This window comes from Lampris incognitus, chromosome 12, assembly GCF_029633865.1.
Source record: "Lampris incognitus isolate fLamInc1 chromosome 12, fLamInc1.hap2, whole genome shotgun sequence".
Lineage (NCBI taxonomy): Eukaryota > Metazoa > Chordata > Actinopteri > Lampriformes > Lampridae > Lampris > Lampris incognitus.
The window spans coordinates 23,693,336-23,704,633 of record NC_079222.1 but is presented as its reverse complement, the minus strand read 5'-3'; the positions used below and the strand labels follow the sequence as shown (position 1 = coordinate 23,704,633).

Sequence of the window (11,298 nt, the reverse complement as noted above, 5' to 3'; positions counted from 1 at the left end):
TCAAGAACACTTGTTTATTTCAAAATAACCCCCCCAAAACTGGTGGTATCTAACATCAAGTTGAAACATGTCTGCTTGATGAGCTATGAATTCTCATAACACTGTTCTTTTTCCAGGTTTCAGTGCTCCTACAGATTCATATTCTCTACAACAAAAAGGACTTTGCTAGTTTTGCAGGGCAGTAAGAAATATACGGCAATTTTCATGTGAGATTAGATTAGCCACACGACCAAGTCCAGTGGAATATGTTTTCGGTACAGCAAGTTTTTAATTTAAGGTTTTTTTTTTTTTTTTTTGGCAGGAAAGAGAGAGGGGATGACATGCAGCAAAGGGACCGGGCCGGATTCGAACCCAGGCCGCTGCAGTAAGGACTTGGCCTTATGTGGTACGCACTCTACCAGGTGAGTCACCGGGGTGCCCCCGGTATAGCATGTTTAACAGGCGTCGGCTGGTGTTTCATATATGTGCTAAAGACAGCACATGACTTGAGCCATTTCACTCACCGCTCTGCTTCTGCACAGGTGTGGTGGCCTTTACTATACAAAAAAAAAAAAAAAAAGGAACAACAACTGACCAACTGACCTACAAGTAAAGATTGTACTGAGTATCCTCTCTCCCCATCCTTTCTTTAATTCAATGTTTAGCTGCAACTCTCCCTGACTTCCTTTTACGTGCTTTCCCTTTCCCTGTGATACTCTTCTGTGGTGTATCAGCAGTTCCTTTGTTCTTTTTCTTGGCCTCTTCAACAGCCACAGCTGCCTCACAGCCTAGTTCATCACTGCTGGCAGACAACTCAGAAGGATTTGCCTGACTTACAGAGGCCTGGGATGGGGTCTCTTCTAAACTGTTGAGATCATGATCTGGTTCTGCGAAACTGGTGCTGGCTGATGACGTTGGAATGTCCTGTGGTGTTGAGGTGGGTTCTGTTTTTTTGTCCTTTGGCTGGGTGTCTGATGGCAGCTTAATTCGGACAATATTGATGGTGGGCTGCATTGCCTGGGCGGTGGTACACTTGCGAGAGCCCTCTGCGTTGCCAGCTTGGCTGCATGCACTGCTGTATTTCTGTTAAAAGAAATATAAAATTCCAATTTAGTTTTATATTGGTTTTATAATACAAACACATAAGTTTATCGACATTGAACTGTGATATGCACCAGCACTTTGGAAAGCCATGTTACATTTTGATTGTAGTTTTGCACTCTCCTGTACATAACGTCAATAAAACCAACAAGGCTGAGAAAATTAACAGCACAGCCACCAATGTAAATTAAAGGGAACAAATCATAATTTATATGATTTAGTTACCAAATGCTAAAAAAAAATGTTTGAAAAAAAAAACTTTCAAAGGAATGCCACAAAGTTCAGGAAAGCGGCCACAGCTAATAAGTAACCCCTGCTGACCATTGTTGACCATGTTGTGGAGACCAAACTGGTGAAGATATATAAACTAACCTTCAGGTTTTCGAAGTGTTTCAAGGACTTGCAGTGTGAATGAGGGGCAGAGGACTCAAATATGTAGAATTTATTACAGAGCCTGCAGATAAAACCAGCCACTGGAACTAAAAATTTAGATCCTAAGGGGAAAAGATCAAAGTAAAACCCGCTTAGACAAGCCAATACAGAGTAGTAAGAGATAAAATCAGGAAAAGAAAAAATGGGTTAACAAATTTCTGTCCATGACAGGGAAAGTGTTAAAATGAAAGTTTGAATTCAAGAATGTGAAATGAAAGAAATTGTAAATCTTTGACAGGAATTAATTTTGTTAGAATCATTAAATAACACAGTAGCTGACTGCAATAAATGTTGAGTGGTGGTAAATCACCATAGACTGTGTCCGGATTATATTCCTCATCCGGGGCCATGTTGTTTAGTGTAACATCAGTCTGAGGGGACCAGCCATCCTGTAAGAGGACACAAAATATATATTGAAAACCCAATAGATGGTAAATTAAATAATTCTATGATCATGGACATTTTCTGGAGTTTATATTAAATTCAAAAGCTACAAAACTTGTGACTGACTGAATAAAAGATATTTAAAAAAAATAAATGCTGGACCCGTCTTTTTGAACTTTCTTGGTCTCCTTCATTCCTATGTAATGGTTTGGGGGGCATTCAGCTGGAATGCACTGAGTCCATTAATACCGAAAATGGATGCCTTGATACCAGAGCATACCTTATCATAGCAGACCAGATTTATCCATTCATGGCTAACCATGTACCCCCAGAGGGGATGGGTACTTTCAAGACGATAATGCTCCCTGTCATAGTGCAAAAATCATCCAGGAATGGTTCGATGAACTACTACTATCATAGCTGCCCTCACTTCCTCCTTGCTAATCCACCGCACTTCCTGATTCACTAGAACCACATCACTCAAACTTCTCTCGCTCTCATTTTCTTCATTCATCAGTCCCTCAAAGTACTCCTTCCACTTTCTTGGGTGGCACGGTGGCCCAGTGGTTAGCCCTGTTTTCTCACAGCAAGAAGGTTCTGGGTTCAAACCCCAGGACGTCCCAAGTCCTTTCTGTGTGGAGTTTGCATGTTCTCCCTGTGACTGCGTGGGTTTCCTCTGGGTGCTGCGGTTTCCTCCCACCATTAAAAAGACATGCATGTTAGGGTTAATACTCCTGAGAACTGGAGTTGGTCCCCGGGTGCTGCAGCTGCCCACTGCTCCTTCAATACGATGGGTTAAATGCAGCAATCAAATTCATAGTAGATCTAAAATGGCTAAATAAAGTGGCTTTTTGGCTTTCTTCTTCTCAACACACTCTCCTCGCTTGTCAGAACATTTCCATCTCATTTAGGTGAAATGACATTAATGACCCTGCAACCACAATTCCCACATATCTATTCTCCTTACTGTCATCATTCCGTGTTCCAAGAAAGTACTGCTGGCTAAGTAACAGCTGACCATTATGATCAGACAATGCAAAAGAGTCCAGTTCTGAACTCATCCTCTGTCAGTACATTTCACTAACACTATACCTGTGTGTATGCATTTGGAACCTACTTGCTGATTGTGGCAGGTAATGCCGCAGAAACCGCAGCAGAACTTGTTGGCTTCCTCCACTCCTTGCTCTTTACCGTCCTCCTGGTTGCCTTGAGATCCCAGTGGGATACCTTTTTCCTCTGGTGTATGCTCCAGAGCTAAATCCATTGACTGACTCTCGTCATTCAGCATGTCAGGAGGTGACAAGGCCCATTCATCACCGTGTACCTTCAGAACAAAGTGTCGCAAACCAGATCTCAAACCAATGTTGTATATTTCCTCTCTAGCGTCCACAGCATTGTGGTACCTTGTAAAATGTGTTTAATGTCATAAATCAAAGGACACAGGGAGTCAAAATAAATGGTGATGAGTACATTGTGCTTGTGGGGGCCTCTCACCTCAGCAGCGCTGCTCTCTTCCTGTGCTACAACAGCCTCAGATCCTGCAACTAAACCCCCTTCCTCCAGACTGCTGCACTCTGGAATGGAGCCAGAGGTAAGAGGTCAGGAAAGACCAGCACAAATACATGTATAAAAACAAGTCAATTACACCACACTAAATTTAGACAAAGATCCATCTTATTTAACATTGAAATTAATCACAAAGTACATGCAACAAGCCACCCTCTGAATCCACTTATTTATTTACGTTCTTACCAACAGACTCGCAATTCTCAGTGTCATTGCTGTATTCTGGAGTAGGAACTCTTATGTCACTCTCTGCAATGGATTCTTGATTGAGCTCCTCTGACCTGGCAGAGTGAGGAAGACACAAAAACTCAAGAGTTTGGACAAATACAGCTGGTTAAGAGGGACACAAAAGGACATAATATCGCTGATCAATTACAGTTTTGTTTCTCTACATGAACGAGACATTATATTCAGGAAACTTGGAAATTTGAGCTCAAGTTAAAAACAAAATATAAAATATAAATACATACAAAGAAAATATAAAAATAATGACAGCAAATGCCATACCCCTCAGTTCTCATCTTTTTGGATACAGGTTCTTCAGCAATCTCTTCTGTGGGTTGTATGTGTCCATCTGAATCTCCTGGTTGTTCGTGTCCATCTGAATCTCCTGGTTGTTCGTGTCCATCTGAATCTCCTGGTTGTTCGTGTCCATCTGAATCTCCTGGTTGTTCATGTCCATCTGAATCTCCTGGTTGCATGTGTCCATCTGAATCTCCTGGTTGCATGTGTCCATCTGAATCTCCTGCTCCATCTATGGGAAGATACATTGCTGCCTCTTCACATACACTTCACAGAGGTGTAACTTCCACCAGGGTTGGGGGTGGGGGGACAAACAATATTTTTCTCTGAAGTAAAACAGAAGCATAATCAACTTTAATTGTTCCAGAGCAGAATTGTTAATTTGAAATATCTATTACTGGTAAATAACTTTTTTTTTGTTCCATGTCATATTTAACACGGAATCGAAGTCTTTGGATTTATACCATGTCTCGGCGTGTCTTTATTCAGTAATGTACAAAAAAAATCCACATACACTCACTGCAGTCTCTTCCTCAAGCACTTGCTCCAGATTTTTCACCAGCAATGTCCGCAATCAATACTTAGCTAGCTAACCAACATAATCCAGAGGAATGAAGGTAAATTGAATGCATTACAGTTATGAACGTTTTATAAAGCTAAGACTATATTACATTAAATACAGACTATTACATTCTCAGTAATGCTTGGCTCATTCTTGTATCTTGCCTTGGAATGATACAGCCATGGAGTGTTACCATAATTACTATAATGTCTACTTACAGTGAGCGCATTGTTTTTCCTTGGTTATTTAAACAAAGTATTACAGGCTTAATTAAATGTTCCTTACAATACAGTAGGTTCTGGATATGTAAACACTCCATTTGTTGGCGCCTTTTATGCAATTAATCAGCCAAGTCATTTACGTGAAACTCACTTCTGGGAGGGCAGTGGCAGGCAGGTAAGTGGAGTAAACACAAACAAGTCTTTTCATCATTCCATTTTTTGTATGAATTTATGTTAAAAAATAAAAAAGTATTAACTGGTATTTTATTTTGTTTAACCAGTTCAGGAACATTAAAAAAAAAAAAACTGTTAACTGGATTGCCACCCTACCTGTTCCAGCCTTGTTATTGGTGTCAATGGTACTACTGGCTGCTGATTGGCTCTCTCCACCCCCTGCAGCGCTCTGCTTATTGTCTTTCTTCCTGTCCTGCTGGCGAGCTGCCATGTCCTACACAAAACAAAACAGAGTTTAAGATACAACACCAGCAACTTGGCTAATTTGCACACAGTTGGCATCATTTCCTGGCCAAATAAGAGATGTAGCAGCAAATATCCAAGTAAACTGGATTGAATTGTTTTTAACTTAACATTGTGTTATCAGTATTAACACACTTTGGTCAATATATCACACTGATACAGACATCATTAAGCCCTCCCAACAGCACGATCTAGCAGCATTGAGTAGAGTTAACAAATGGTGTCAAAAATCCAGAAATGAGCATGCTTTGGACCCATTACACACCAAACCGTGTGCTATTAGAAATGCCACTGGAATGGTTACTTTGTGCTAGGAACAGTTCTGACTTGCTATGGAGAAGTACCATAAACCACATGGTCAAATTGCAATAAAACGAAAAATATCAGGATCAGACAAAATGACCATGGAACTTATTTGTTATTGGAAAATTTTTCAATAACGTGTATCCTTACTTTTATTCGTCATATTGGAAAAAGGATGTTTCATGAAAGATGACCAAGAGAAGTGTTGACAGTGTGCACAGAAATGCAATCTAGCCATTGTCTCCCTTTAAATTTCTTAAAACCTTGACTTAAACAAGCACTCTCAATGTCTTGGCTGCATATGTGTAGTGTTTGGTTTGAATGCCAATGCAAAGCTTGCACGACAGACCCCTCACAGACTAAATTGGGTGGCATGGTTTAGGAGGAATAGTGGGTTGTCTAGTTTTCAGAAGATCTCTGGTTCAACCCCCAGCTCCTCCAAAGAGCTTGTCAAAGTGTCCTTCAGCATGACACTGAACACCCAACTGCTCCTGAATATGTGTTGAATGAGGTACAGTGGCTTGCAAAAGTATTCAACCGCCTTGACAGTCATCACTAATTTCTGGATTATAAAAGATACTCACACACCTGTTCCTGTACAATATTATTTTTGTGAACCCATAAGCTCTAACAGCATGTTCCCAAAGCCAAAATAAGTTATGTTTCGCTGACTTTTTATTAATAAATTAAAAACGAAAATGTAGTGCTTGCATAAGTATTCAACCCCTTGTGCTCTCAAAGTTTACACAAATCATAAATTGTTCCTAAAACAAACTCAGGTAAACACGATTGGACATAATTAGTGTGCACTGGTAAGATATTAAAGTAATGGTCTCATTTATGGGTATAAAAACCACTCTGTGTAAAGTTCATTAGCTGGGCGTGAACTCCATGAGAAAATGAAGACAAGGGAGCATAATACTGAAGTAAGAGACAAAGTGATTAAAATGCAGAAGGTGGGAAAGGGATACAAAACAATATCTAAGTGTTTGGATGTCCCACGGAACACTGTTGGATCCATTGTCAGAAAGTGGAAGCTGTATAACACCACCCAGACGCTTTGTAGGACAGGCCGTCCCTCAAAGCTAAGTGTCCGAGCCAGACGTGGGCTGATGAGGACAGCCACAGATGATCCCGCAATCCTTTTGAAGGAGCTCCAGAGGTCAGTGGCTGAAACTGGAGTAAATGTGCATGAGTCAACCATATCACGAGCTCTCCATAAATCTGGCCTGTATGGGAGGGTGACAAGAAAGAAGCTGTTGCTCAAAACTATGCATATAAAAGCATGCTTGGAATTTGATACCAAGTGCGAGAGAGACCCAGTTAGGATGTGGATAAAGGTTTTTTGGTCGATGAGATGAAAGTTGAGCTTTTTGGCCAAAACTCAACGTGTTGTGTAGTGCAAACCTTCTAACACTGCTCATGCCCTAAAAAACACCCTCTCTTCAGTGAAGCATGGCAGCGGCAGCATAATGTTATGGGGTTGATTTTCATCTGCAGGCACTAGGAACCTTGTTCAAATTGAGGGAAGAATGGATGGAGCTAAATACAGGAAAATATTGGAAGAAAACCTGTTGCAGTCTGCCATGAAACTGAAGCTTGGGAGAAGGTTAACCTTCCAGCAGGACAATGATCCTAAGCACAAGGCTAAAGCAACAATGGCATGGCTCAGCAACAAAAAGGTGAACGTTTTGGACTGGTCAAGTCAAAGTCTGGACCGCAACTCCATTGAAAATCTTTGGCACAGACTGAAAGTCGAAGTCCAGAGGCGCCATCCCACCAACCTGAAAGACCTGTACAAATTCTGCCAAGAAGAATGGGCAAAAATTACTCCAGAAGAATGTGCAAAGCTTGTACATACTCACCCCAAAGGAATCATGGCTGTTATTGCAGCAAAAGGGTACTCTACAACGTATTGATATGTGGGGGTCAAATACTTACGCAAGCACTGTATTTATTTTTTAATATATTTTAAAAAAGTCAGTGAAAAATAATATTGTTCAGGAACAGATGTGCGAGTATCTTTTATAATCCAGAAATTAGTAGTGATTGTCAAGGGGGTTGAATACTTTTGCAAGGCACTGTACGCTGTTAAACACTTTGAGTGGTCGGTAGACTAGAAAAGCGCTATATATGCAGTCCATTTGCCATTTAGATATTGAGAAATTTGGGATCACAGTCCTTTCCTGTTACTACCGGTGTTCCCCAGGGCTCTGTATTGGGACCCCCCCGCCTATTTATTATTTATCTATTACCTCTTGGCCACATTTTCAGGAAATTTGGCATTCAATTTCACTGCTACGCGGACGACATCCAGCTTTATCTATCCACCAAGCCTATTGCCACTCTTCCACCCACTTCCCTTTCTGACTGCTTACAATAAAGTAAATCTGGTTTTCATACCACTTCCTCAAACTTAGAAGTATATGTATGACATTAACTGTACAACCCAACATCTAAGTGACCTTTTATGCTGTCTAATACAGTGCTGCATGTTTATTTTTTTTAAACTGTGTTCAGTAAGGTGTCCTTGAATGCTCTGAAAGGTGCCCACAAATAAAATGTATTATTATTATTGCCAATGTAATAATTACCATGGAGGTTGAAGCTGTGCTGTTATTTCTATTGTAGCGAGCATCGGGGTAGACGTGTCGGGTGACATGGTAGCCCATCATGGAAGACCTCATGGGCATGCCCATAGGAACAGGTCCAAGTAGGGAGGACCTGGCCCCAGCTGGGAAGAACCGACGAAATTGCTGACCACCCACTGGAGAGCCATGCATGCTAGCTAAGACAGGAGAGAAGGTAAGACAGATGGTAAATGTAGATACAGGGAACAGAAGGCAGACAAGATTGGTGTAATTAGTGCTAATTAGGTATCAGTAGTTTATGTGATTATATTGACAAACTTTGACTCTAAAGTAATAAACTTTCATACATTCAACTGATAATAAGCTACTGCTTTACTCTTATATTCCTTGAGAGTTTGAGCCATTTCCTATTAACAGTGTGTGTAAATCTTTATGCATGCTCAATAATCCAGGTAAGGAAATCAGAAAGTTGAATCAATTCGTATGGGCATTTTTATTGAAACATTTCATCACTCATCCAAGTGACCTCTTCAGCCTCAACTGACTGCAGGTATCCCCTCCCTTATAAACGATAGTGGCATAATGACTGAAAACAACGATCTGTTTCATATGCAAACTCCCGTGACCATTAACTAGAATTACAATGGCAATGTGTACTATTCACAGAGGATTGGAGAATAGTTGCGATCACAGCATTATAAGATGGTGACAGATGTACTCCCCCCCCCCCCCACTAGTTCAGGGATGGTCATTCCTTCTTCACATAGATGGCCTCTTTGACATATGAAACCGATCATTGTTTCGGTCATTATGGCACTGTAGTGTCTTTATGCATTCTCAATAATCCAGTTAAAAAAATCAAAGAAGGTTGAATCAGATCATCTGGATACAACATTTATTGACACATACGTTTCATCACTCATTAAGTGACCTCTTCAGTCTAGACTGACTGTAGCTATCCCCACCCTTATAAACATTAGTTGCATAATGACAGAAACCAACAACCAGTTTCATATACAAATATTCATATGCGTGTAGACTGCAGAGTCCTGGCCTGATGCATCAACTCTCCTGTGTTGTGCCATTCTTTCATATGCCCATATTTGTAAATGAAACTGGTTGTTGGTTTCAGTCGTTATGCAACAGTATTGTTAATAAGGGTGGGGATACCTGCAGTCAGTTTAGACTGAAGAGGTCATGTAGATGAGGGATGAAACGTATGTGTCAATAAATATTATTTCCAGATGAACTCATTCAACCTTTTTTGATGCCGGTGTATTGTTTGTGAGGGCGGGGATACCTTCAGTCAATTGAGACTGAAGAGGTCACTTAGATGAGTGATGAAACATTTCTTTCAGTATGTCTTTATTGAATCAGTTCATCTGGAAACGTTTGTTGAGAGAAACGTTTCATCGCTCATCTAAGTGACCTCTTCAATCTGAATCTCTTTAGACTAAAGAGGCCACTGTGACAGTGTGTGTAAACTTCAATTCCATTTTTACGTTGCATCTGCTGCATTATCAAGGCCCTCTGTAGCACGAGGTTGGATGCAATTGTGGTCTGAGTTGCCTGGCGCAGGTTAACAATCCATGGTAGTGGGGCAGCCTGGCGGGGCACTGGGATGGGTCTAGGCATCAAATACACAAAAGAATGTCAGTGATTGTGTAAAAATTGAAAATTAAGGGTCAAAGAAAAATTATCAGATTTGTGCAGTTATTTCACCGATTCAAAGATTGATTTCAAGCTTGGAGAAGTATTAACAGTCCACACACAAATATTGATTAACCTTAAATATGTTAACAGCTCATCATGCCATGTGATTTTTGTTGTTGTTGTAAGTAACGCTAACAAACTATCTATTGCCCAAAACGTGTGATTAATCCAGTGGGCCTTGCTAATCCCCGACCTCGAGTTAACGTTCTTACCGCTGTGCCTGACGAGGGTGATGGGCAACATGATGCACTGGGCGAGGCGGCGGCTGTTGCTGGTAAAGTTGCTGTAGCTGCCGGGGGTGTTGTAACTGTTGTTGCCGCCGCTGCTGCTGCTGCTGCTGCTGCTGCTGCTGATGATGGATGTGTGGATTGAACATCCCGCTGTATAATTCCTATATTTAACCCTTGGCTATTAAGTACGAATACTTTGATAGCTTTTAAAAAAAAGTTAAAAAAAAGAAGAAAAGAAAGAAAGATATAAAGAACAATTAAAGAAGAGAAAGAAACGTTCCTGTAAATATGCTACACTGTCGCTCTTATGAAGACCCAACAATAGTGCGCACCGCTAAGAAAACAACAGGTCGCTGCACAGCGACAAGATCCGCGAAGACATTAGCCGTGGCTATGTAGCTAACAATACACTATTCTTGGCTTGCGTAAAGGTAGTTGCTTACTTGTTCGGTTTTACTTAATAAAATATATGACATTAATTGTACAACCAAACAGTTAAAAATCGTAACCAACTTTTTTTCGATTACATGTGCACTAAAGAAAAAAATTAACTAAAGTTTGTCGGCTGTATCTGTATTGAGACAGCAAGCTAACATTAGCTACCTAGTGAACGAGTCCAATACCACATAACTTAACATATCATTGAACTAGCCACAAGTTGGTAAACACAGATGTACTGTCCTTAAATAATTAAATTTACCGTAATTAATCTAAATGAGCTGTACCTGTAACAATGTAGGCTTCGCAGAGTAAAGGCCAATACTGATCACATGATAAATGCAGTTCTTGAAGCCGCCACTGCCGCCTCTTCTTCTTCGTCTACTCCTTCTTCTTCTACTCCTCCGCCACCTCCTTCTCTTCCTCCTCTACTGGAATGGAGTGTGTACCGAATGTCTATTAAAAAAAACCCAAACCCCATCTTCTCAGTCAAACTAGTTAGTTATTCTAAGATACTGAAATAAAACTCGATAACACTAATTTCCTGAAATATTTTGTAGAACGTCTATTAAGTCTAATTAAAGAAGGTTGAATCAGTTCATCTGGATACAAGGTTTATTGCCAGATACGTGATGAAATGTATCTGTCAGTAAACCTTGTATCCAGATGAACCGATTCAACCTTCTTTGATTTTCTTACCTGGATTTTTGCGCATGAACAGAGACATATATTAAGTCTAAGTTTACCCTTTTCTTTCTTAGGTTTCGAATCAGATTCGT

General features: G+C 40.4%; 1 protein-coding gene across 2 annotated transcripts; it reads right to left on the bottom strand.

Moving 5' to 3' along the window:
- On the bottom strand, nt 1-10,922 carry ciz1a (cdkn1a interacting zinc finger protein 1a). 2 transcript variants are annotated; one of them, XM_056290729.1, is made up of 12 exons: nt 10,807-10,922; nt 10,064-10,284; nt 9,641-9,765; nt 8,142-8,335; nt 5,098-5,215; nt 3,970-4,216; nt 3,649-3,743; nt 3,391-3,470; nt 3,014-3,220; nt 1,823-1,901; nt 1,453-1,574; nt 1-1,062 (listed from the first exon to the last, which is right to left on the bottom strand). In XM_056290729.1, the coding sequence occupies exons 2-12, from the start codon at nt 10,225-10,227 to the stop codon at nt 634-636; spliced, it is 1,860 nt and encodes a 619-aa protein (XP_056146704.1). In that variant the 5' UTR covers nt 10,228-10,284; nt 10,807-10,922; the 3' UTR covers nt 1-633. The 2 variants fall into 2 exon arrangements, with proteins under 2 accessions (XP_056146704.1, XP_056146705.1); XM_056290730.1 differs by lacking the exons at nt 10,064-10,284; nt 10,807-10,922 and having other exon boundaries at nt 8,142-8,331; nt 9,641-9,744.
- Between the last annotated feature and the right edge of the window lie 376 nt (nt 10,923-11,298).